The sequence below is a fragment of the Dunckerocampus dactyliophorus genome, chromosome 3 (assembly GCF_027744805.1).
Source record: "Dunckerocampus dactyliophorus isolate RoL2022-P2 chromosome 3, RoL_Ddac_1.1, whole genome shotgun sequence".
NCBI lineage: Eukaryota > Metazoa > Chordata > Actinopteri > Syngnathiformes > Syngnathidae > Dunckerocampus > Dunckerocampus dactyliophorus.
This window is the reverse complement of record NC_072821.1, coordinates 12857699-12885141: the sequence shown is the minus strand read 5'-3', so window position 1 is coordinate 12885141 and position 27443 is coordinate 12857699. Positions and strand designations below refer to the sequence as shown.

General features: G+C 40.8%; 3 protein-coding genes across 7 annotated transcripts in view; 1 reads left to right on the top strand and 2 right to left on the bottom strand.

Annotated features, from left to right (window-relative positions):
• rnf111 (ring finger protein 111) overlaps positions 1 to 7067 on the bottom strand; it is a 33822-nt gene extending 26755 nt beyond the window's left edge. For all 5 annotated transcript variants that reach the window (XM_054769856.1, XM_054769858.1, XM_054769857.1 and 2 more), the window contains exon 1: positions 6958 to 7067. The gene's annotated coding sequence lies outside the window, so the exon portion shown is untranslated. The remainder of the gene's footprint in view (positions 1 to 6957) is intronic.
• Positions 7068 to 8143: 1076 nt separating this feature from the next.
• On the top strand, positions 8144 to 22460 carry sltm (SAFB-like, transcription modulator). The gene is made up of 20 exons (XM_054770521.1): positions 8144 to 8311; positions 8992 to 9082; positions 9164 to 9219; positions 10495 to 10522; positions 11711 to 12491; positions 13052 to 13095; positions 13187 to 13302; positions 13935 to 14084; positions 14187 to 14293; positions 14367 to 14512; positions 14599 to 14699; positions 14791 to 14847; positions 14922 to 15049; positions 17421 to 17580; positions 17790 to 17908; positions 18713 to 18889; positions 19016 to 19321; positions 19411 to 19549; positions 19644 to 19798; positions 19897 to 22460. The coding sequence occupies exons 1-20, from the start codon at positions 8177 to 8179 to the stop codon at positions 20000 to 20002; spliced, it is 3102 nt and encodes a 1033-aa protein (XP_054626496.1). The 5' UTR covers positions 8144 to 8176; the 3' UTR covers positions 20003 to 22460.
• mindy2 (MINDY lysine 48 deubiquitinase 2) overlaps positions 20540 to 27443 on the bottom strand; it is a 27396-nt gene continuing 20492 nt past the window's right edge. The window contains exon 9 of the mRNA XM_054770522.1: positions 20540 to 27351. Coding sequence (XP_054626497.1) covers positions 27151 to 27351 — 201 coding nt within the window. The 3' untranslated portion in view covers positions 20540 to 27150. The remainder of the gene's footprint in view (positions 27352 to 27443) is intronic.

Sequence of the window (27443 nt, the reverse complement as noted above, 5' to 3'; positions counted from 1 at the left end):
GTATGAACACTTCACCTCTGTAGACGGACAAAGATGAGTGCATAAGGTGAAAGCAGCGCATTGCCATTGTCCAGTCTGAGAACAGTGCTTCATGCTGCAATATTAACACTGCAATTCAGGTAAGGAACTTTACTAAAATAATCATCACCCTGTTCAAACTTACTGTTGCTCTTCCTACAAAGAAACACTGGGCTATTTTCCGTCTGCAGCGTATTCTTTCTAATGAGATACATTATTAGATATTACTAGGCCTGTCACGATAACAAATTATTTGGGGCAATTTGGGGGTGTCAAAAGTAGTCAGAGGAGGAAAAGCGGCCGGTGTTGATCTTGCCAGTATTAAAGATAAACTTACATTGAGAGACGAAAACAGACACGCACGCACATGGCAATATATTAAGGCCAGCAAAATGATCGAGTTCATTTCTGTGCTAATTTTTCATCCCCAGCCTAGTCAGTTTTTTTTTTTTTTATGAAAAATCTTGTCACATTTTAATCTCACGAGATCTTGTGAGATCACCCCTGCTCCCTACTTCATTTTAAAAATCATTTATTGACAATTTTTGGAAATGTTTTCTTTATGCACAAAAAGCACATCAAGACCAAACTGTAGCCCAAATACCAAGCTTAGCTGTACCGCTGCACCCCTGGTAAGAGTTCATAAACCACTGTCCAACCACATTGCAACTAGGGAAGGGCATAACTAGGGGCGCACCAATTCCAATTTTCTGGCCGATCACTGGTATTTAAAGGAAAATTTTATTTTTTTTTATTTTGACCATCATCCACAATCCTTATGTGATACATGAACACACGTTTTTCTCGTTTCTGTTTGTTTTAAAGATAATCAAAAAGGACAAAAGCGACAGCTCAGTGGCGCAAGTAATGGCCTACAATGGCTGCTATTAAAACAGGCGACTTTATAGGAGGAATAAGTACGCCCCATACGTGCAGAAATGAGCTGGCTCTTATCTGTTTTTATATCTTTGAAACGCACAAAAAGAGAAAGACCTATGTATTCATGTCTCACATAAGGATTGTGGATGATGGGCAAAAAAAATGCTGTTTTCCTTTGAGGGTAAAAAAAAATGTAATCCGGCAGCAACCAACAATAAATACAAGAGGGAGCCTTTAGCTTTTCTAAAGATACAAAAACAGATAAAAAGAGACAGCTCATTACTGCATGTAATGGGACACACCATTACCGCTTTTAAAGCACCTCCAAAAGCTTACCACGTTTTGGTAGTGGCCGGAGTGGTAGTGGCCTGAGTGTGTGGTGAAGATCGCAGCTAGCCGGCTAGCTGCGTGGTCTGACAAGGTGTCAACACGCCAGTACCGTAGCTCGATGGGCGCAACAATGTTAATAACAATGCCACTGTAGCCTGGTTCTGGTTAATATGCACGTCATATGTAAATGGAGCGTTGGCACTTTTGGAGTTTCTTCAGAAGGCTTTACAGGCGGATTAAGTGTTTCCCATTATGTGCATTCTTAGCTGTATCTTTTTAGCTGTTTTTATAGCTTTCGAACGCACAGAAAAAAAGAGACATGCGCTCGTGTCTCACGTAGGGATTGTGGATGATGGGTACAATTCCCCCAAAAGGGCAAAAGGCTGTCCTGCCGATATCGATCTTGGCCGATATCTTTTTTTTCTTTTGACAATATACACCTTCAATGTTCCAATCTTAGAAAAATATTAAAGAATATAAACTTGCTTTAACTGCACATGATGTCTCAAATGTAAATGAAAAGTTGCTGTCCAAGCTACTGAATTATATCAGTTCCTTTAGTCTTTATTTTTAACATTTGAAAAACAAAGGTTCCACTGCAGACCTGATTTGACCTCTTACCCAAAAAAAAGTGCATTGACACGAACATGGCGATGTCGCACAGCGGAGCGGTGAAAACCTGTCACTGAGTGGGGATTTCCCCAAAAATTAGGCTTTATCGTTGGCAGTATGTGCTCATGTGAAACTATCAAAATGTGACCATGCAAAATGCACATTTTTTACCCGGGAGTACTCTAAAATTAATTAACCAATTATGTTTAATATTTCAATTATTACGATAAAAAGGTGCACGTTTTTTAAGTGTGCAGGAGTAGGTGGTACATGGCTTCAGATCAAATATCTGGAGGGGTACGCAACTGTAAAATGTTTGGAAACCACTGCTTTAGACTGAACTTCCACGACATCAGCGGGCATCCTGAAACTCTCTGTTCCAGTAGCTTTGCTCTTTTAACTGCTCATAAGTGCTAACAGCGGGCCGCTGCCTGGCTCTTTGCTCTGGCTAGCTTTAGTTTGATTCCTAGCTGTCAGTCTGGCAGAGTAAAAGGGCACAGTGGCTGACTTTCAGACCTTTGCGGATGTAGATAAGATCGGTTTCATGTGAAAGGAGCGGCTGATTGCCGAAATCGGTGCATGCTTAATGACTACTCAATTCATGAGAATTAATGGCTTGTCTGAAATCTACAGGTTTCGATGTTTCGTGGTTATGTACACTCTCCCATAAATTAATTAAAAACATAAAATAATTTAGTCTGTAAAAACGAGACCCATTCGAGAACTAGTTACAGAGTGGTGCGCCGCGGAAGAGAACACTGTGCGGCTCAAGCGAGCCACATTACTAGGGCCCTGGGATTTCCGCCTTAACGTAATTGCGGACGGAATCGAGGAAACGGAATTTACTGTTAAACGTGGAATCTCGTGGAAACTGACATGTGGATGCTGTCATCATGAGGAGAAGGAACTTCACGTGGCTAAGTATTTCCCCGACGGACCACTGTGTGTGTGTGTGTGTGTGTGTGTGTGTGTGTGTGTGTGTGTGTGTGTGTGGGCTGAATGAGTACACACTTCCGGCCTTCAAAATAAGAGCGCTGTTCTCCACATCTCGTCTATTTGTTTAAACAAAATAAGGGTGTCATAAAAAATATCTTACATTAATAATGCAATTGGAATTGCATCGTGACTACCTTAATCACAAGCACGGGCAGTTTGTTGAAGATTTAGCAATACGCGCAGAGGCCGACGAGCCATTGGAAAACTTTGCCAGGCTACATCCATTTCTGAATTACTGGGCAAAATTGGCCAATGATGTAACTGCATCAATAAATGCAAGGAATTTTGCATTTTATTAACTTGATTAATTTAATTGGACATTTTATTCACTAACCCAAAAAGCAACGCACTATTATGCTGACAAAAGTAAGTGTAAAATGTAAAAAACGGAATTCTAAAAAAATAAAACGGAAAAAACAGAATTTGGAAAAAATAAAACACAATTTGGGGGAAAAAAATTAAACGGATTTCAGAGGGCCCGTACACTACTCTCAACACTGGACTGTCGCAACCATAGTGAAGGATAAAGATCTCATTTTAATGTCAACACGGATCTTGCAAAGATGACGAGGAGGTGGTCGAGTAACATTATCTTTATTGCAAAAACACGACACGCTACTGTCGGCTAATTCAACTGTCCTCTACGCACACAGCCACACACACACACACACAGTCGGGACACATGGTACATTTACAAAACTCTTCAACACTACACATTACTAAAGGGCCACTGAGCTCCTGAAAGCAAGAGTTTTACCTTGTGTACTTGTCTTAATATTGACATGGAAACGTTACTAGTGCATGACATTGATTTTTTTTTAACAAGTTTCATTTAATTATTGTATTTATAGTGTTTTATAACTGTATTTCATGTCCTTCATGGGCTCTATGTGGTTAAAAGAAGGACATAACGTCAATATAACACTGGCATCGACACAGTAGTTGAGCATTTACTGGTAAAATTACTCCGCTTTGGGACTGACCATAAACCCAAATGAGTAAAATTTGATTCCAAATTCCCAAACATAACAAACAGGCATCACAAACGCCAAAACGTGCTCAATGTTTATAATGCTGTACAATAACAATTTCATTTCTTAGCTAATTCAAAACGCTCTAACATTTTTCACTGGTCAAAGACTTCTCCAAGACGACGACCTCCACAGTGTTCTGACGGACCTCACGGACAGAAAAGCTATGATGTAAAACGATGAAAGATCATAACACTTGCTTAGGATTAGGCAGGGGCTGGTTACCGGTTTCAAGGTATACCACGGTATGAAAAAGTCAGCTACAAAACCACCAAAAACACTTTGTCACGTCCCGTGTTATTCCTCGCAGTCGGAACTGGGCTTCAATGTGTTGAAACTAGGGCTGCAACTAACGATTATTTTAATAGCCGATTGGTCGGTCGATTATTTTTTTGACGAATAGAAAATCCCCCACATTTTTAATTTCCGCCTTTTCATTGAGAATTGGAAGACTTCAACTGACAGAACAAATAAGTGCACAAACACCAGGTTGCTGCTTGAATATTCTGTTAAAATATTGTTAAACACTACAAATATCTCAATTTTGTCAAATAGCTTCAGTAAAACAATACATAAAAATAATCGTTTTCAATTAATGGAGTAATCGGTTAGGCCATAGATGGACCAAATGAGTAAGAAGCAAACAGCTACAGTTAGTGGTTGAGTCCGCAACATATCAGAAAAGCGGCAAAAATGCCCATCGCTGTTTTCCAAAGTCAAAGCTGATGTGTGTGAATATCTTGCTTTGGCTAAAACACAAAGATAATAGGTCTGCTTTCATGGATATGACTAAGGAAATTTAAAAAATATTCACATTTCAGAGGCTGAAATCAGAGGATACATATTTAAATCAGAGAAACAATCGAAAACCAAAATAGTTAATAGACTTTGGAAAATAGTCAATTAATTGGGTAATCAATTAACCATCGATTAATCAATGAATTGTTGTAGCTCTAGCTGAAACCACAGGTCTGTGCTGTGTTGCAAAGACTCGGGCGTACGTCGCACCGGCATTAGCTGCCTTGTTAACATTAAACGGCAACGGTACGGCCGCGCTGTCGCATATTACTCACGTCGAGGGCCACCAAATGTGGGGATGTGATTCAGAACGAGACAGGAGTCAAGGATCAGTGGGATAAACTGTTTACTTTCCACTGAACATGGAACAACCACTTGACAACACCTCAGGTGCTAACATCAACCACATGACCCAAAAACGGACTTTTGTGGAAAAGTGTGACCTGCACATTCACCACGATTTATGTTATGACCTTCTCGAGCTACTTGATTTGAGATTTGAGAGTTGCGAGATTAGCCACAGCAGACTGCATTTTATTCATTCATTTTCTATACCGCTTATCCTCGGGTTGCGGGGGTATGCTGGAGCCTATCCCAGCTGACTTCGGGTGAGAGGCGGGGTACACCCTGGACTGGTCGCCAGCCAATCGCAGGGCACACACACACAACATTCATACCTATGGAGTCTCCAATTAACTTAACATGCATATTTTTTGAATATTTTTGGAAGGAAACCAGAGTACCCGAGGAAAACGCACACACGGAGAGAACATGCAAAGTCCAAACGGAGATACAAATGCAGATCTGCCCAACAGTGTGGGCAACATGCTAACCACTAGGCCATAATGAGGCCTAACTGCATTTTTTTTTACATTTATTTCGTTTTTTTTAAATTATCTATTATATGGTTTTTAAAATGACTGTTTTAACTTGCCTTTTTTGCTCTTTTTAATATTTCTAAATTACACATTTTATAGCTGTAATTATAGTACAGTGAAACCATGATCTTTTTCGCCCAAGGTTATCATACCATAAGAATCTCATACCGGCCTATGCCTATTTAGGATTCAAACCGATTTCCCAGATTCCACCTCAATCCAAGAACAAAGTATGCAGCTCATTCATATTATAAACAGTTGCAAAGTATTAAACATTTACTGTAAGGGATGGTCGGAAAGTAAACGATGAAGCAATGATATTATGAGATCATCGCACTTGCTCAACCCCTGCTTACATTTCTCTTTTGTAATTTCATGTACTGTTGGCTAGACACATATTGTCATCGGATTTTGGATTAATAACGATATGCTGTGATGTTCATTTCTTTTTTGGTCTTACTATTTAGTGCCAGCATGTCTCAGCAATGACGCCCACTTAGGATGCATATTTTGCATGCGGCGTGAGAGTCTTTAAAGCGAAGCAACGGCATACATTTTAGATGCATCAGACGGCACAGGACAAAATGCCATAGGCGTGTAGACTAAGAATATACATTTCTGCTCGGTGACACCAAATGGCGATATATTCGGTGCCAACATGGCTTCTGGTGCTAGCGAAAATATGGTGTCATGGCACTTGCAGCTGTGGATAAGTCAAGATGCGAACGGCAATAACTGCCTCTCGGCCTGGTGAAATCGGAATGTGTTCATTTGGTAAATTTAACATAATCGAGACTATCTGTGTGGCACAGTTTATATGACGACAGTGACTATCAGCTGTCTTTCTGGATATCTCTCCACAAGCGTTGTCGAAGCGACTAACTTGTTTCGCGGAAACGCAGAAAGCAGGACGAGCGACACCTTTGCTATAATACGACGTCCATCAAGAATAAATAGAAATAGATGTGGAGCTAGCCACTTAGCCTGAGACTACTCCACATACCCCACACATAAGACAACAAAGACTACAAATATCTGCTTCTAAATGCTGTTTGCGAAATGTGTCACCATCCTTTCCGTGACGACAGGTTAAATCCGGTACAAAACAACGACAGACAGCAAAACGAGACAGACATATCAGAGATAAACCTCGCCGTGACTGTTTAGGCCTACACAGAATTGTTATTTAAAGGCTGGGATGGCGAAACTGACAACACAAGCGATGAGAGAGCAACATCGAAAGCAATGGGCCCTGAAGGGCTAAGCGCGAAGCTAACGTGAAGGCTAGCTATCTACACTAAGCAAATAGAGGGCTTTACGCAGCCATTTAGCTTCGCGGTCATTTCGGTTCAATTCTAGAATGACAGTAGAACATATCTAAAGTGTGTCTATTTGATAAGATAGAAATGTCTCACTGTTAGCCCTCGACGAAGTTCCCATTCCTGCTTCTCTAGTCGTCCACTGTTGTTTACCCAGCAGGTCGTCTGTTCGCTGCCTTCTATACTCAGCTTGTTTCATTGCCACATGGGGGCGCCAGAGGGCAGTTTAGCCTCAGTTTACGACACTTTTACGACAGTTTGATTCATCCTGCCAGAGGGGCCTGTGGTCATAAATTTCTTTCTTTTATTTTTTTTAATTTTTTACCAAGGGCAATAGATTATGATCTGAGGACCGATGTTATGCACATATTGTCCAAGAAATCGCTTTGTCAGTACCTTTGCGCCCTCTGGTGGTCATAGCAAGATTTTGAGAGGGCCTTTAGCTGCAACTAAGAATTCAATCATAAATACATATCTGGCAGCATCCACTAAACCCTATGCTATTGATATGCGCTTGCCTTATTTCATATGACATGCACTGACATTGTTATGTTTTTTGTCCGTGATCTTTACCACTAGTTTTGTGTGAGTATGTCTTTATTTATACTTTATTTACACTTGTAAAGTAAGTAAATTGTATATTAAGTACAGTATATTGATTTAAAGAGTGATAACTTTATAACTTCAGTAAAAGAACTTTTACTGTGAGGACACTCCAAATAGTTTACTTTTTTATTTTACTTGAGTAGATCATTAGTCTTGTACTTTTACTCATATTTGAGTAGAATTTCAGCCAAGTAACTGTAGCCCACGTTAAGTTTCATGTTCTACATGACTGTTGAGGTCTATATAGTTTATCCTTATTTTTCCTGGTTTTCCTGGGACCTTATTCTCCTTTTTGTGTGCGTTCCTGTTTTCCACTCCTACTGGGAGTTATATGTTAGCCTTAAGTGTAGCACCTACTTTTAGGTAGTGGCCTGAGGCAAAAAAGGACGACGCTCTGACACTATTGTCACGATACTGAATAGAGTAGTAATAAAATAGTACTCTAAGAGGAAACAAATGTTGTTTTACTTACAACAGCATGAAGGTTTGCCCTTACCCAACGCATTTAATGAGAATTAAGTTTATGGTTATGTTATGCACCTGAAATCGTTAAGCATGTCATATACGGCCATTGTAATACAGTTGGGCTCAGTCGGCTCTCCACTCCAGTGTGTGGCACTGTTGCGGTGAAAGGAAGTCCATAAAAACAGCAAGGAAGAAGACTGACACGAATTCAGTCTGCGCAGGCGAATTGAAGTTAGTCGTTAAAATGGCGTCGGGGGCCATTTCCATGGCTATGAGAAAGATATCCGAATTAAGGGTCGTTGACCTTAAATCTGAACTGAAACGAAGGTGTTTGGACACGTCGGGTGTTAAGAGTGTGCTTCTCGCCAGGCTGAAACGGGTAAAAATAACCAATGTCGTGTGTGTATAAAATAGTACACGGCTTCAGGGGAGGAATGCGTAGCACAGCCGCTAACGTTAGCCAGTTGTTAGCATGTGAGCTAGTTAACCTACGAGGTGATTGTCATTAAACATTTACACAATTAAATATTACACAAACGCCAGAACGTGTTGTAGAAAGGCGCATCTTCTGAGTTTGTGCACATACGCAACAAATGGAAGCAAACATATTACGACATGTAAGCGTCGCTCAATGATAGCATTTTATCAGTGTTTGCTAACAGTAGCCATGTCGAAACAGAAAACACGACACTCAAATCAGCGAAACTGGTTTTAATTGGATGCTGGGTTTGTCGATTGAAAATGAAGTATGGGGGGACCACCGAGACGAATGTAGTCAGACGTGGTCTTTGTTCCGTATTTTTTCCGTATTTGTCCTTTGAAACTAAAGTATGGTTATTGTCGCAGTCGTGTGACGTTTTGCTTTTCCGTTTTTGCCAGAGCTATTTCCTGTATCACAAATATGCTGATTTGCCAGGTGATTAATAGTGTCTACGTTCCTGTACAAGCCTTAACGTTTTTTTCGTACAAATAACATGGAAGGTTGCAGTTTAATATGATGTAACTGTGGTGGGTATTACGTATCCTCGATTGTCTTGAATGACTTTAACTATGTTTCAGGCTATTGAAAATGAAGAGGGAGACACTGGCAGTATTGAAATACACGTTCCTCCAGTAGGCACATCTACTCGTAAAAGTGGAAAAGGCAAAGGTAGTCTCTTGTTTACATCACGAGGACTGTGTTTTCCAAAAACACCAGCACAATTTTGAATGTTTGGATTCCACTTTTTAGGAAGGAAAATGGACTCAGATGTAGACACTACCACGGAAGATGATATGCCTTCCAAGGTAAGTGGCATACTTGTCCGTTGTTGTTTCGATGCTCTTGTTGTCTTTGTCACTCTATTTTGGCGTATTCTATCTTTAGCATTACACGCATTCACACATACTGTGTACTTAAGACAGGATATCCATAACTTCTCTAGCTCAAGAACTAAATGTGGGTGCTCCCCCAGGACCAAAACTTGCTGAAATGTACATCTTTTGATATTAATTAACTTGAAGTTTTGAACACAATTAATTGGTATTCATTTCACAGTAATTTTGGGTCAAAATTGTGTATTTTGCCACATTTGTCACATTTTGGATAACATTTCAAACGAGCACTAATACATAGATAAGTAATCATCCAAAATATCTTTTATAAATATCGACCATACTCAATTGGTTAATTAATTTTAAAGTAATTCCGGGTCAAAATGTGTATTTTGCATGGTTACATTTTGAAAAAGTTTCACATGAGCACTCATAAATTGATAACTAATCATCCTACATACCTTTTATTCCAGTCTGATGTTGGCATTCTTCTGTTTGAATGGCTTGGATTTGCGCATCACTTTTTTTGTCCGCTGACTATGGCTATGGTTTAAATCTGCATAATGCTTTATCACATTGAAGGGGACAGTTTCACAATCACGGTCAAGCAGTATCTGAAGTACAAAAACACATACAAGCAACGATAAAGCCCCTCACATAGTGACAGGTTTTCACCGCTGCACCGTGCAGGGATTGCAACACCAATCAATATAAATAAAATCTTTGAGATTAAACATTCTTATTGCACAAAATAACCATCAAACTTATTTGTTCATGTGATGCACACAGAGCAATGAACAACATTGTGTGCTGTCGCCTTGCTGCTTTCTGCTCCATTCTCCATTGTGCCATGAGGCATTCAGACGTACTCGTAATTGAGTGTTAGGCGCTAATTGTTTTTAATTTTTGGCGTACCCCACTTTGGGAACCGAGGTTTTAGGGGTGTCAAACTCCTTTTCATTGAGAGCCACATCGCAGTTATGGCTGCCCTCATAGGGCCGCTTGTAACTGTCCGTGTATATCAACATAAATATGAATATAACCCCAAGATATTATTACAAAATAGCCCACCCATTTCATTTATTATATTTTTACGAACAAGTTGATGGGTAACTTGCTTTAAAATGAGAAGTGAAGAAAGATTGTCAAGAAGTCTAGCAGACATTAAAAGTATTTCTTTTTGATAACAAAAAATTGCTTGGAATATCTTGTTGCATAATAATAATTATAATAATCTTTTTTTTTTAGGAATCAGAGGGGTGTGACTCAGAGAGAGGTATGTATGCTGGCACAATAATGTCTGTTTAAAATGACATCTTGTCCATGTGCTGGCAAGAAACTCTTGTGCATGTTTGTTTTTCAATTTAATAGAGGCTTAATTTTCCGTTTTACAGCACACTAAAATGAGACATTTAATGTTACAGTATTTTTAGAGACTCCTTGTTGAAGTCATTTTGTATGCATCCTGCAAATTTGTTGCGCTGGAAATGGGTTGCACTAAAATTCCAGCTTTTATTTGGATTGCACACAAGCTTCCACTGTATCGGGCATACAGCGGCCACATTACTGGAGTCACAGCATGCAGAGGATACAATCTGGTTATGTGGTCCAATCAATTATAAAACAATTTGAAGAATTTGTGGACGCTTTTTAAGAATAATCACCAGTTCCTCTTGACATTTTTGTCTGGAACAATGGACACCTAAATGTGAAGTCAGCGGAATTCTAGTCAACTGGACTCTTATTAAAGCGCTCATTGTGTGAGATGGCCCGAGGCTGGAAAATCTACAAAATCATGTTAAAAGATCAAGATGCCTTGGTGGATGAGGCAAATGGAACATCACGGGACTCTCCAAATAATTAATTCATCTCCACCGCACATGTTGGTGCAATGCTTGTTTTTTGGGTTTTTTTGGAGAAGAGCGACAAGCCCTATGTTAGTGTGACAGTTAAATGGGACTTGGACAGCAACATCAAGACTTTTGGTTAAAGAGATGATATGCACACAGCTGTGTGTTTCCCTCTGGACACATTTCAGCATTTTTGGACTCTAGTGAAAGATGATCATCAAAGAAAGATGGACTTCAGAAACTTATTTTCAAACGTGCAGATGACCTTTAATGGACTGAACACTATGATGTCTTGAGGATGAATGATTTGAGACTTTCCTCTCCATGATTTCTGGTTTGATGCTCCCATTAGGAGATTTGCCCCACCTTTTGGGAGACATCTGGAAGTACACACTCTGACTCGTCTTAACTGGAGGCCTTTAAGGAAATGAAGAACACTGAGTCCACACTCCCGTTCAATGAAGATTGTGTGTTTGTGTCTTCCTGTGGTGTCTACGCCCTAGATGACCACTAACACTAAATGTGCTTTCTATTCTACTTTTAGGTCAAGAAACATGCGACATGCCCATGTTAAAAGTTGTTTTTGCCATGTGTATCCTTATTAATCCCCTCAGATGTAACTGATACAGATGATGGTACACACGGCAAATGTAAGCCTGCACTCTGCGAGGACATCACTCAGTCAGAGGCTGAGACGACGGCTGAGGTTGAACCAGAGACAGAGGCTGTGGTGGCTGAGGCGGATGCCGAGCCAAAGGTGGATGCTGATATAGATGCAGAGCCAGAGGGGGTTGCAGATGCTGAACAAGAGGCCAAAGCAGACTACGAGCCACAGGTTGATGATGAGGCTGATCCCGACAGAGATGCTCAGCCCGACAGAGAGGCTGAGGCCGACGTCAACGCAGAGGCTGAGCTCGACGCTGAGCCCGGCGTCGACGCAGAGGTTGAGCCCGACGTCGACGGAGAAGCTGAGCCCGACGCAGGGGCTGAGGGTGACTTCGATGGGGAGCCCGAGCTGGAGTCTGAAGAAGAGATGACTGCTGAAGCTATGAATTCATCTAAAGAAGCTGAGGATGATCACCTATCTGTGTCGATCCAAAATGAAGATGCCATCACCTTGGATGTTGATGGCGATGATCTTCTGGACACAGGTAAACATGTGAAACTTCCAGATTCAGAGGCTGAGAAGGGTACCGATGAGCCCGAGGCCTCTGCCGGGATGAGCCCAGATGATATGAAGATAGAAGACAAAGTTGGTAAGAAAGATCATGATGAATCATGGGACGAGCACTCTAAGGACTGCAGAGAGGCCATGAAGAAAGCTGAAGCAGGAGATGAAGAAAAGGATTCTGTGAAGAAAGGCCCCTCTACGGGAGTATCAGGTCAAGCAAAGAGGTTTGTCTTTCTATGTCAGTTCTTTGATACTACTATCAAGTTCACCTCTATAAGAGCGCGAGATTGTGGCTAGCCTCAAGATTTTTTTTTTTGGCCTTAAGGGAAGTGTTCACTGATGATCCCAATCCTGCCGTTTGCTCACCCTCATTTATTTTTGGCATAAATTGCAACAATACCCAGGAGTCGAAAAAACCCTCTTTACTTTGTTACTTTCCCTGTTCCAGCGCTGTTAAGCCTTCCTCATTTTTGGCAGAAGCGCTTTTAATCACCATTAGTTCCCTTGATGGCAGTTGTTTTTTGTTTTTTTTATTCACTGAAGTTCCACAAACCTGAAGAGTTCATTCAAGGAAATAAATTGGCTGACATCTGACCCATCACCACTGGAAAAGCTCTGAAGCCTTTGAGACATTGTCAAATCTACACCTTGCTCACAGGATTTTTTTTCTTTGTACAACACAATGTCTTGTTATATTCCCGAAAGAGGTTTTATTGTGACTTCGCATGACTATTTTGTTGCTAAAGCTCATTGGCCGTTTCTTGTGGCAAATTTTGCTTTGTAGCTCTTCACGAGACAGAGATGGTAAAGCTGCAAAGGATGAAAACGGTATGTTTTCAGAAACATTGGCATAATTACTTTTGATGCTTTTTTTTTTTTTAATACCCACTGCTTGCTGAATGTGTTGTGGAAAAAACAGTTGTTGGCGGCAGCAGCAGCAGCATCAGCAGCTCTTCTCTTAACATTTGGGTGAGCGGCCTATCCTTCAACACCAAAGCAGCAGATTTGAAGAACCTGTTTGGCAAATATGGGAAGGTAAGTAGTAGCAGTGTTTGGTATATGTCATCTTTAGGGAAACGCCAATCCACATTTTTTCACGTCCGATCCTGATGGCAGAATTTGGATATCTGCAGATAGGATGCTATTCTGATACCAGAGCTCTGCTCGCTTTATTATTGTTGCGTCTACAGACGCTATAAGAATGACAAGGAGGTGGTCGACAATCGCTTTATTGAACAAAACAGGTAAAGGTCAATCACAGCCACTCCTGAGGAATATCAGAAAATGTAGCTGGAATAATGAGCTTAGCTGTCTCCACACATGCAGCCTGATGCTTTCACGGCTGCAGTTGGACAACAACGCACTACTTCTGGGCTGCCACATTCTTTTTTTTTGTGTGGGTGTGATTGAAAAAGGATGGCTGCAGTGCGTGTGGAGCGCATCCTTCACTGATATTGTTTTGGGCTTGTTTTGCGCTTGCTTGACAACACTTAGGCACAAACATGGCTTATGGATCGGAAATCTCCACAGGTGGTATCGGAAATTTCCGATGTGTGAATTACGCTGTTATCAGAACCTGATACCAGGTCGGATCGGCCCCATCATTAGTTGTCTTATTGACACTTTTAGCCCCATATTGTGTGAATGACAAAATTTCTTTCTGATAGGTTTTAAGTGCCAAGGTGCTAACGAATGCACGCAGCCCTGGTTCAAAGTGTTACGGGCTGGTGACAATGTCTTCTAGCGCAGAGGTGACACGATGCATCTCTCAACTGGACTGCACTGAGCTCGATGGACAGGAAATATATGTTGAAAGTGTAAGTTTAAAGAATTAGACCTTCAAAACATGTAACAGCTCATTTTATTGTGTGCTTGTCATGTTTGAGTTGCACTTTTATAGTCATTGTGTATTTTTGTAGGCCAAGAATTACCCCTTTAAAAAAGATTCTTCTAAGACTGATATGGATGAGAAAGCGGGTAGCAAGTCAAGTGAAAAGCGCAGTTCGGCAGCGATGAAGCTGTCCAAGTGAGTGATTGAATAAAAATATAAAAAATAACTACTTTCCTGATGACTTACACATGCTCTCAATTACATGTAGATTACAGCCACCTCACAAAAAAGAAGACAAGAAATCAGTGGAAAAGGACAAAGATTCATCAAAGGCAGCAAAAGGTGGCAAATCTGATTCTGGTTCTACTAATTCAGCTCCAGGTCCTTCAAAGAGAGATGACAGGTCCCGTGGACGTAGGTTTTAGTCCTCTCGTCATTTTGATAATTTTAGATATGGAACTCAGTTTAACACAGTATTCTGGGTTTTTTTTCTTGCTCAGGGGCAAAGAGTCCAGGTGATATGGAGGACGATGAGCAGACCAAAGGAAAGTCTAATTTTGTCAAAATGAGACCTTTTAGAAAAACAAGGTATTTTGACAAGGTAAGACTCTTCACATATTTTTTTGATGCACATACACACACTTCTCTTTACTGGATGTCCTTGATGCGTCTGTTCCCCTCTTTTGTTCCAGCCTTTTGTCAACATGAATGTTCAAAGGCGTCCCAAATGGCTGATTCCTCCTGAAGAGGTATTTTCTATTTTTGTGTATTAATTTGGTTTAATCATTATTACGTGTGACTTGATTATCGCTTCTCCCCCCAGTTGGAGATGATTAAAGGGAAACAGCGGCCATTTCCAAAGGTGGAAGGCTTTCTTCCTTTTAAGAAGATAATGGAGCAGAAGACCCGCGACCGAATGGAGCGCTATCGTAGAGCCACAGAGATGCGCAGGTACACACAATCGCAATTATATGTACATGAATGTCTGTCAACACTTTGGCCATGCAGGGCCGGTTGAGACTATACACAAGATTGGGTCTACGAGGACGAGACAAGATTTTAACATTAACATCTTGGTGAAACTAATTGATTCGTTTTGCTAATCTGCGCTCTCTGCCAAACAAAACAGACCAACAAGGACTTCGCACGTTCTGCTGCTCTGTTTCAATTTAATGCTCGCCTTAGTGCATCCCTGACTGCTTGCTACAGCTGCTGGACTTTCACCTCCACCCAGCCGACTGCATAATGGAGCTAACACGTGGGGGGAAAAAGGCGGTGTAGTCTATTTCTACGTGGGCAATAGTTGGTGTATGGATTAGGAAACACTGCACCCTGAATTTGAAGTTGTGGTTTCCGATGTGGTGTTGACCAGGCTGTGACCTTCAGCTTTTACTGGGGCGGTTTGCAGCAGAGTGTGAAACTTCTGGGATGAGACTCGGCACCTCCAAATCCAAGACCATGGTTCTCATTCTGAAAAGGATGGGTAGCACTCTTCGTGTTAGGAGTGAGGTCCTGCCCCAGGTGGAGGAGTTAAAATATCTCTGGGTCTTGTTCATGAGTGAGGGAAGGTTGGACCTTGAGGTCGACAGGTCGATCAGTGCTGCGTCTGCAGTAATGCTGTCGCTTTACCGGACAGTCGTGGTGAAGAGAGAGGTGAGCTGGAAGGCAACGTTTTAATTTACCGGTTGATCTATGTTCCCACCCTCACCTATGGTCATGAGCTTTGAGTCGTGACTGAAAGAACGGGATCGTGGGTGCAAGCGGCTGAAATGAGTTTCCTCCGTAGGGTGGCTGGACTAAAACCCTAAGAGAGGATGAGGAGCTTGGTCATTCAGGAGGGGCTCAGAGTAGAGAATCTGCTCCTACACATCGAGAGGAGCCAGTTGAGGCTGCTCGGGCATGGACACTAGGGCTGGGAATCTCTGACGCTAGCTTCCAGACATCAGTAATGAAGTGCGCTGTTACGGTGACATAACAGCGCCTTTTCCGAGTGGGGTGGAAAATGAATCACCTGCTCAATGGTTCTCTGGTCGCCACTCGTTTGAGTGGAAACATGCTATGTGATTTTTCATATTTGCCGTGTTCCCAAAATATTTTAAGCTTGTATGACAAAGCTTGCATATTATCTGGCTCTTGTCCAGCTAATTTTTGCCTTCAACTACGTGAAAGACAAAGTGCTTCCAGACGCTCGCTTTAAATGCCCAGCAGAGTATTTAGCTTTTGTGGCTTCTGAGGATGCATGACCTGCCACAGTTTTGCACGGAAGTCATTGAATCAGAACTGCGTACAAAATAGACTATGATCAAGAAAGGACTGCAGAAAGAATAATTGGTGTCCCTCCACTTACTTTTGAGGGCTTGAAGTTGGCAAGCAAGATACTTTCCAACTCATCCCACACTGGTAACTACAAGGAATGCAACTGTAAAACTGTGTCCCGTTAGTCCACCCTGCGAGGGACAATCCGCCCTTATGGGCCATGTTTTTTCAATACTATTTGCACAGTGTGTACGCGCACACATGCTGGCTGGCAAAAAGCCCTCCGCTTTATCCCTTTTCCCACACTGTACATACACTGGTGTGAAAAGGTGTTTGACCCCTCTTTGATGTATTTTTTTTGCATGTTTGTCGCGCTTTAAATGTTTTCAGATCAAACTAAATTACATATTTGTCAATGACAACACAACTGAACACAAAACGCAGTTTTTAAATTAAACTTATCATTCAGGGGGAAAAAAATCCAAACCTACATGCCTCCGGATTTTAAGTGAGGGCCTAAAATCGAACGAAAAGTCTATATGCGTACAGGCAACTCAGCCTCGTGGCCCCGGTGTCGAGGTGTGGTGCACCTGTTTTTTTAACATCTCAGTTTAAAGAGGAGTGCATAAGATGAAACAGCGTGCTGCCGTTGTTCAGTATGAGAACGGTGCTGCACGCTCCAATTATTAAAGCTTTTGTTAGCGTGACTGCTGTGCCACAAGACACTTTGTCAGAACTGCCATTTTGGCACATATCTGCTCACTCCTTATCACTGCGCTTGTCAGTGACAGATCTGTCAGCATTTTTATATTAGCAAAGTTCTTTTTTTCTTGTTACTATTGGCAAGAAATTATTTGTTTTGACATGCATTGCCAACAAAAATAAATATGACAAGTTAACAAATGTGTATCTCATTGGTCTTAAGCTGCCGAATAATTCACCTTGACTGCCAAGTCGCTAACTGGGTCCTTGGAGCATCCGACAAATGTGGATATTTTATGGATTACTAAGAAAATGTCAAATGATATTTGCGTCTCATGTTAATTGTGCTTTCCTGACTTTTTAGGCACCGTGAAATTGCGGAACAGGTGCGCCGGGAACGCGAGTGTGAAGAGCGGGAGAACCTCTTCCGCGAGCGACAAAGGCTGGAGATGGAAAGACAAAAACTGGAGAGAGAGCGCTTTGAGAGGGAAAAGCTTGAAAGAGAGCGAATTCGCATAGAGCATGTATGTATACCAAGTCAGCTGCTTGTGGAGGGAAGAACAATTAATGGATGTAATGAATCATTTAGTTTTACTTTGGCATATTGGATGGATCACATCTGCACTATAAACTCGATTTGAAGTGCTTTTGTCCTAATTGCTTGAATTTCTTCACTTTAATAGCACAAATCTTCGTAGCAATGTTTTTATTAGTGTGTGCCGTTTTTGTTTAGGAGCGACGTAAGGAGGCAGAACAAATGGTCCGTGAACAGGAACTCAGACGGCAGCAGGAGCACCTCCGCTTTGAGCAAGAGAAGAGGAATCTCAAAAGAGGTCGTGATATTGAACAGAGGTGTGTAGACTTCTCGCTTTGTGTTTGTTGTTTGTGGTGAAACTGCAATGCACTAACAATGTGTTTCATATACAGGAAGTTCATTCACTTGTCTAGCCGTCAGTTCACATGAAACAAAGGAGCACACATGAATGAGCTATAGAAATGGAAATAGAGCAACAACTTACAGTAATTTCGTCACTTCATGCTTCAAATTCCGCGGCTTCACTCTATTATGGTTTTTAAAAAATATATTAAACCATGCTGTTTCATGGTTGAATATGGCCGTTTAGTAAAAAAAAAAATGCATATTTAAGCAAATGTTACATACCTTTTTGCCTACATTCAGCATTTTCAAGCATAAAAATAGCTAAATAAACAAGTATTGATTTAACCTGTTTTCTTGCTGTATGGCACATCACTTGTGCCTTTTAAAATTTTATGTAGAGTTGCCCCGATCCGATATTGAATATCAGATATTGGGCTGATACAAGCAGTCAATTCCAGAACCCAGATGCTTCAAGCAGTAAATGGGTCTGTTTTTCCTCATACCTATTGTTGCTAATTATTTTTTAATATCACTTGATCAAGTCTTTTCTAACATTCCATACTACAAAATAAGTCAAAAGTATGTATGATTCATGCTTATCGGTATCAGACGATTATTCAAGGCTGCTGTATCTGTATCTGTATCGGATTGGAAGTGAAAAAGTTGTATCAGGACACCCCTAGATTCAATTACAGTATTTAAATAGTAAGAGCTTATTTAAAAAATTCTTTTACAGCAGTACAATAAATCCACAATGTTTGTATTTGACATTTTAGTCGGAGAGACAATACATTCTGGAACAGCAATAAGAAAATTCAATCGAGTGTGTCTGATGGGCGTCCAAACCAAGGCCCTAACTTCAACCGGCAACATAATCGCTTCTCCAACTACAACCCGCGTGAGAAGGGTCGGTTCCCACAGGCGGCTGTGGAGCAGCCCAACGCATATGACAGGTACACGTGTTCAATTATTCAGGATGCAGAAGTTGAAAATGTACTCTCATGGTTTAGTTATCAGCAGAAAAATGTGACATGGAATTATGATTAGTCCCTTTTTAATGCAAGCTTCTTTCTTCCCAGGCGTAACCAATTTGAAGGGGAGCCAGATGCAAAGAAGAGCCGCCCCTCTCCTCAGACAGCGGGCGCTGGCTTTGAGCGCTACCCCAAGAATTTTGAAGTGGTGCGCAGGGCCGACCCGTCTTCTTCACGCACTGAACTGCGTGACACCGACCGCAGGGATCGAGATGAGAGACGGCCCGTTCACATGCACAACCGACCAGTGGGAAACAGAATGTCCGGCAACATGTCGCACCCCCGGTCCCCAAGGGATGGAAGCCACAGCTGGAAGAATGAAGCTAGCATGAATGCCAACAAGGGGGATTTACGGTATCCTAAAACTACTTTTCTGACTACTGGCGGCTAATGTTCACTCTTTTGTTGCTTTCCACTTATTATTGGTGTTGTGGTTTGCACAGTGGACCCATGCGAATGCGTGCAGAACGCTCAGGTAGAGACGGCCTTGGTCCTTCACTCAGAGGAGGTTCCTCGGTCAGCCGAGGGAGGGGTTCTTTTAATGAACGTGATGGGGGAAGACCAATGGTGATGAATGATCAGGTCTGTGATATATCTCTTATATCACAATGCATTGCTTTTGGCTATGATGTCTATTAATGAAGACTGGCAACTGACTGCTCATCTGTCCCTGCAGCCTTTTAACTCAGGCCGCCAGGTGGTGGTGGAGCGTCACAACAGGGAGCAAGCCATGAGGAAGGAGTGGAATGGAGGCTCGGCTTCTCAAGGCGGAGGTTTCTCTAACAGCCGCAGGATGAGCAATAGCCGGGGCAGCATGATGTCACCTTCTGGGTAAAACCACCTCAGATTTTTAGATGATTTCTGGTCCAGTTTTTACTGAAATGTCATATTGACCCCCCTCAATCTCTGGTCTATTTTCCCCCCCCCAGTCACTCCTCTGGGATGAGTCGGATAGTACAAATCACCAGCAGCTCTATTCCCACTGGTGGCAACACGGGCGGGTTTAAGTCCTTCAAGGCAACTCGACCGTTCTAATGTCGACCAAGGCCTGCCACTTAAAAACAATTCAAACTGTGGACTATCCTAAGCCTCTTTTTTTTTTTCTTCTTCTTCTTCTTCCTTTTTTTAAGAATAACATCGCTTTTAGGTGGCACCACAATGTTATCCAATTTTATTTTGTATAAAATGTTCATTGTAGGCTACTTCTGCCATTTTCGCTGTCTGGACAACCATTCAACAGATTTGTGTGTTAATTGTATTTCAGAGCATATTGTACAGATATAGTCTTGGTAACACATTTTGAACTTCATTTCTCTTGCAGTTGTCACATAGTAAATACCTGTTTTTGTTTTTAACATGTTTTTTCTTTTCAATTTAATGAAGGCAGTCATGTTTGCAAAAGTAATTTTACAGTCATGTAGCACATCAAGGAATATTTGTTTCATGGTTTTATATAAAAACCTGGAATTTAAAGCTGTAACAGATGCTTGCATACCTTTCATACTTAGTTGGACTGGAGCATCTGAAATAAAACAATGTGTTACCATAGAGCATCTGATGCTGACTTTTACAAATGATGACAACTGATGATTGCTCTTAAATCTTTTTATTATCTCAGTAATTCTAATTCGGTTGAATGTCCCTCGTCTATAAGGCATTTAGTTAAATATATATATATATCACCATTTACATAATGTGACTGCAATGTGAAAGGCTACATACATTATTTGGTCATTGATGTAAAGGGATGCAAAATGAAAGCACAAACGAGTTAACCTCCCATGTTTGAATACAACAGGAAATGAAAAAAATAACAGGTCATACATGAGAACATTGCCATGGCCAACAAAGCATTTCTGTCAACATTTTCCCATACAACACAAAAGTGTGTGTGTGTGTGTGTGTGTGTGTGTGTGTCTCCCTCCCTTGGAAGTGTACAGCACTTGGGTTGTGTTTTCAACTAACCTGGACATAATTTGCAACAAATTCTCATTAAGTTGCTCTTTAAAAGCCAGAACATTTAAAACAGCCCTTTTCATAATGTTCAACTCATATATCAGCTGGCTTGTAAGATTGCTACCAAGTTTAGATAACTCTTGTGGCCATTAGTCTGCTTTTAAAAGGCACCCCTGAAGGGCCCTTTGCACACTTTGTCATGTTCCATACAAAATGAGGTATGTTGCTTTGCTCTTAGTGCATATTAACGTGACAGTGCAAAAAACAAACGACAACCACTACTAAGTTCCAACGTGTACACATTTTACAGCATTTACCTCAATATCACTTTATACAATGCAAACCAAGTACAATGACACAATAAAATCCTTATCAATTGAACTTGTCAGGTGTGAAACATACACATTTGACTAGGAAACATTAAAAACTGAGGGGAATAACGGATGGGATCGTGGTAAGTCAAAAATAATTAAAAAAAAAGGCTCTGCTCACTTATCAAAAGACAAACCCTCACCAATGTGATTACTTTTTTTTTTAAAATGTAAGCCTCCTTCACTGAGCTGATGAACAGAAGTAATACAAAAGGTTGCCCCCTCCCCCCGCCACATTTTTAGTAAAAACATATATACACACAAGTGTATATATACCACAAAGGTAAAAAAAAAAAAACTGTTACAGAACAAAAATGGCATGAGTGATGTAACACTCGCATTTATCCGGGCTTGGGACCGGCACTGGTCTTCTCCAGGTTTTGGGGCCCTGGGTGGGAATTTAACCCACGCCGTCTGCTTGGAAGAAGTGTGTACTATTACACACCAGATGATTGCTTTTTTATATTTTAAATAAAATACAATCATTAGCATTTAATAATATTAATAAACTGGTGGTGTAATGATACACGCTGCTTTCATGGCGGGGCATACGGGTTCAATTTCAGGCCAGAGTTGTGCCAGGAAGGGCAGCCGGTGTAAAACAAGCCACAACGTCAGCGATTGACTCGCTGTGGCGTCCCCAGCCGAATTATTCTAATTCTAACCAAAAGAGAAACTTACATTGATTTCCAAGGCATGGTGCACAACAGTGATTTTACCATTCAACAACAATAAAATATGGGAAAGAACACATCTAACATCTCAAAAGGATGTGGAAATTGAAAGTTGGAACGTTTTTGGCCATAATTCCAAAAGGAATCTTTGGCACAAAACCTCCAGGCAACTGCTTTTAGCGGAACAAAAACCAAAACACACTTACTGTAAATCAATTACATGTTGGAATGGCCCAGCTATAGCTTAGACCTAAATCAAACTGAAAATCTAGGGGGTGACCTGAAAAGGACCAAACATGGGAGGTGCCCTTGCAATCTGACAGATTTATAAAATGATGATGATAAACGGTGCATTCTTTATACCAACACATATCTTTTTACCAATCAAGTACTTTGTTAATCAACTGAATTGTACATGGATTTCAGGAACTGCGGGAAGTGGGCTGTTGAATTTTTATATTCGCTGCAAGTAAAACCCTGTTGAAAGAACGCTGATAGTTTTTATAATGTACTTTTTAGGTAGTCCACATGAACGCATGCAGGAGCAGCTTTGTTCAGTGTCAACTTCTTCATTTTGTCTAAAATCTGTCGTGTGTGTGCATGCAGAGATACTTCAAGCTGTAACTGCAGGCTCCCCATACAAAGCTTGAAAAAGACCCTCCAGCTTGAATGCATCCCTTCAGAAAAAAGGCCTGAGTAGTTCCGATATTCATGTCTTACATGCATGGATTGTCTCACACTGCTCTGCCTGTACTTGTCCTACAAAATATGTCCAAATGTCATAAGGCGTCATGTACATTTTTTTTTTTTTTTTTAAAAGCTCAAGAGAGGAGTTACTCCTCACAGTAGGTAGCCTGTCACCTCCGTGTCATCCTCCAGGGAAGCTGTCCCGACCTGATGGGTTCTAAAAGCCTGCACAAAAGTGGACACCATTTTCCAAGAGCTGCAAAGACCTCACCCTGACAACCACCCTTCCCTTATTCCCTCCATCCCTCCCTCCCTTGCTCGTTTGGACGACAGAGAGAAGACATGAGTCAAGGCATCCGTCTGGAATGTGTAGATAGAAAAAGGTCTCGGCTACTTCCTGTAAAAGATACTATGTACATCATGGCCTGTAGACAACGCACGTCTGTGCGTTTTGCTACAGCTTCACAAATGTCTATGAGGGTGACCTTGCCAGAAGAAGACTTTAGCCTTCCAGAAAAGAAATATTAACATGTGCCTGGGTGAGATGTCGCCTGTCTCTTTATGTCTGTGTCGCTCAATTCGATCCCAAAAAAGTCCTTAACTCGCGTTGTGTAAAAGATTTGGTCATCCTCCAAATTGGCTGGATGCTCAGTGACTACCACACAAGGGAACACATTCAAAATGAGCAGAACACAACAATGCACACACTGTGGTAAGGCCAAACTGTGATGAGCAATGTTAACATAGTTACAGTGTATATGTATGCACAGGTGCTTCTCAATACATTTAAATATCTTCAAAAAACTCATTCATTTCCAAAAAGTGAAGCTATTACATTCTATACATTCACCACACACAGTGAAATGTTTCAATGTATTTCTTAATACTTTTGATGATTATAGCTTATGGCTAAAAAATTCAATTGTTAAAGAGTTCACTATTGTAAATTACTGGTTAAGCAAATGAACTGCAAAAACTTCCTGAGCCTTTAACTGGTCTCTTAGTCTGAACTGAAATCAAATAACTTTTACGTGATATTCAGATTTATTGAGCCGCACCTGTATGCATGTACAGTGGTGTGGAAAAAGTGTTTGCACCATTCCCGATTTTTTTTTTTTATGTTTCTCACACTTAAATGTTTCAGATCATCAAACTATTTTAAGTATTAGTCAATGACAACACAACTGAACACAAAATGCAGTTTTTAAATGAAACTTTTTATTATTATAAGGGGAAAAAACCCCAAACCTACATGGCCCTGTGTGGAAAAGGTGATTGCCCCCTCTGTTAAAATGTAACTTAACTTAGATTAATTGAGATCTATCAGTCTGGAAAAGGTTATAAAGCCATTTCTAAAGCTTTGGGACTCCAGCGAACCACGGTGAGAGCCATTGTCCACAAGTGGTGAAAACATGTAACAGTGGTGAACCTTCCCAGGAGTGGCCGGCCAATCAAAATGACCCCAGGAGCACAGTGACGACTCATTCAAGAGGTCACAAAAGACCCCTCAACAACATCCAAAGAACTGCAGGCCTCACTTGCCTCAGTTAAGGTCAGTGGTCATGACTCCACCATAACAAAGACGAAAACGGCCTGCATGGCAGAGTTCCAAGACGAAAACCACTTCTGAACAAAAAGAACATTAAGGCTTGTCTCAATTTTGCCAGAAAACATCTTGATGATCCCCAAGACCTTTGGGAAAATACTCTGTGGTCTGACGAGATAAAAGTTTAACTTTTTGGAAGGTGTGTGTCCCATTACATTTGGGGTAAAAGCAATGCCGCATTTCAGAAAAAGAACATCATACCAACAGTAAAATATGGTGGTGGTAGTGTGATGGTCTGGGGCTGTTTTGCTGCTTCAGGACCTGGAAGACTTGCTGTGATAAATGGAACCATCAATTCTGCTGTCTACCAAAAAATCCTGGAGAAAAATGTCCGACCATCTGTTCGTGACCTCAAGCTGAAACCAACTTGGGTTCTGCAGCAGGAAAATGATCCAAAACACACCAGCAAGTCCACCTCTGGATGGCTGAAGAGAAACAAAATGAAGACTTTGGAGTGGCCTAGTCAAAGTCTTGACTTCCTGACCTGAATCTATTGAGATGCTGTGGCATGACCTTAAAAAGCTGGAAAACCCTCCAATGTGGCTGAATTACAACAATTCTGCAACGATGAGCGAGCCAAAATTCCTCTACAGCGCTGTATGTAACACTTGATTGCAGTTGTTGCTGCTAAGGGTGACCCAACCAGTTATTAGGTTTAGGGGGGAATCACTTTTTCACACAGGGCCATGTACTGTAGGTTTGGATTTTTTTTATCCCTTAATAATAAAAAGTTGCATTTAAAAACAGCACTTTGTGTTCAGTTGTGTTGTCATTGACTAATATTTAAATGTGTTTGATGATCTGAAACCTTTAAGTCTGACAAACATGCAAAAAAAATAAGAAATCAGGAAGGGGGCAAACACTTTTTCACGCCACTGTATATATGTGGCATCACCCAAACATAGCCTTCTCAGTTGCGAAACACAAAAAAGCACTATCATGTATTCATTTCCAACAGGCAGAAAAAGCAGAATTACACAGGAGTATTAGGGCCACTCTGAGAGAAAAATATACTTGTAGTGACATTTAAAGGAAAAAAAATACTAATTTTCCATGATTGTACTGTAGTTGTAATATTACTAAAGATCACAGATTTGTTTTTGTAACTTTACCAATTAATCCCTGTAATCTCTAGTAATTTTACAGCTCTAATCTTGCAATTTCATGACATTTTGTTTCATGTATTTTTGCTATAAAAGGGTCAAATTTACCCATCCGCACTACTTAATACTCCTCAATAGGGTCATTGGTTGGCCTGGAGCCTATTCCAGCTAACTTTGGGGCACCAGTCAATCACAGGACACGTAAATACAAGCAACCAAGAAGAAAGATGAACAGTGGCAAGAATAATGTCGTAATATTACAAGAAAAAAACCTGCGAGGAGAATAAAGTCATAATTTCAGGACGAAATCTTAATGTTAAAAAGAAAAAGGCAAAAATGTGATGACACTAAAGTAACAGCAAAAAAAAAACAAAATAAATACGAGAATATAATCTTAATATTACATGAATAAAGTCAAAGATACATAAATGAGGTGACAAATGTCGTGATATTACAAACGAAATTCAAAACGACAAGAATAAAGACCTAATAAAACAAAAATAAAGTCATAATGTTGTAAAAGTAATAACGTTGTACTATTACAAGAATAAAGTAACGTTTAAAGAAAAGCTCTCTTGGAAGATTGGACAATAACATTGTGAGAATCAACACACCTTATGCTTTTCATCTCTTAACATATGACTTTTTTGGAATCCTATTCACATAATATGACCATTTTTTTCCGTGTAAGATTATTTCTTAATATGGGGGAAAAAAACATCTTTCTCTTTTTTTTTAATTTTGGCTATTTCCCTGTCAGGGGTCTCCACGGCGAATCAATAGCATGAGAGGTTTTGGCTTAGTTTTTACACCGGATGGCCTCTGCCATGAAAGGCAGATTTAATCTTGCAAAGTTAAATGGCTTTTTACTTGTAGTAATATGATCTTTTCTTCTCCTTTAGTTGAGTAAAATTCTGTTTGTCCAGTCCAGGGTGCGCCCTGCCTCTCGCCCAAAAGTCAGCTGGGATAGGCTCCAGCATACCCCCGCTACCCTTGTGAGGATAAGCGGCATAGAAAATGGATGGATGGATGGAATTATGTTTGTTCTCGTAAAAAATGGGACATTTTTTACAACTTTAATCTTGTAACATTACATAATATTACAATATTTGCTTAACAGTAGGCCTTAATTCTAAATAAATATATGTAAAGTAATTTTTTAAAAAGTAATATTGTGAAATATGAATAATGCAACATGATGGCATGTTGCGTTTTTGTATTATCTCATTCTTGTAATACTGTATTTTAATACCAATACGTTTTTTTCATGTAAGATTTAGATTTTATTCTCGCAATTATAACTTTATTATGGCATTTGTATGACTTTATTCTCTTTGTATTTTTTTCTTTTTCGTGTAGCCCTAATACCTCTTGTAGAGAAGAATCCCTTTTAATGTTTAAAAAAAAATGTCAATGTGCAGAAAAAAGTTCATCTTGGCATCAGCAGCTCACTTAACAGGTAAGCGGGTCTACTTTTCCTTTTTACAACAAGAATAAAAAAGCTGAGGACAACATGATGACTGTTTGTGTTTGCGGAGATGACGCTGTCTATCGCTATAAAAGATAGCCACCATGACGAATATAGTGCACTGTGCAACTTGTAACAAAGGTTGGCTGACTCGGTCAAAAGATGCGGGGAAGTCGTCGTCGTCGTCCTTCCTCTTGACGTCGGCTGAGGATAGAGGATAGCAGGCACCAGTGGTTTGGGAAGCAAATCCTCTTGTTAGTGTCTCCTCATGCGCCAAACACACACTCACGCACTCCACGCACACACACACACTCTATGTTACAAAATGACACATTTGTCTTTATCCTTGGATTCCTTCTTGGATTTGCGCTCGCCGCTTGATGACTGTTTTCCCGGACTGGCTGTGGTGTTGGCTGCTGCTGCTGCAACTGTCCCGGCGCTGGTCGCGGGGCCGCCTGCTCCTTCAGCCCCTCTGGCCCCTCTGTCCGCCTCATCTCCCTCCACAGGGTCCTGTTGACCCTGCAACACACACAAGAAGTATTACACAGTGGTTCACAGCAATCCGTGGATGGATGAACGAATGGATGGATGGAGTGCAGCTAGAACAGCTT

Bases quoted from the DNA above. Each gene is read 5' to 3' on its own strand.
- sltm (XM_054770521.1), top strand. From the start codon at position 8,177: ATGGCGTCGGGGGCCATTTCCATGGCTATGAGAAAGATATCCGAATTA. The intron at 8,312-8,991 runs GTAAAAATAACC...ACTATGTTTCAG, and splicing joins TTCTCGCCAGGCTGAAACGG to GCTATTGAAAATGAAGAGGG. The intron at 9,220-10,494 runs GTAAGTGGCATA...TTTTTTTTTTAG, and splicing joins AAGATGATATGCCTTCCAAG to GAATCAGAGGGGTGTGACTC.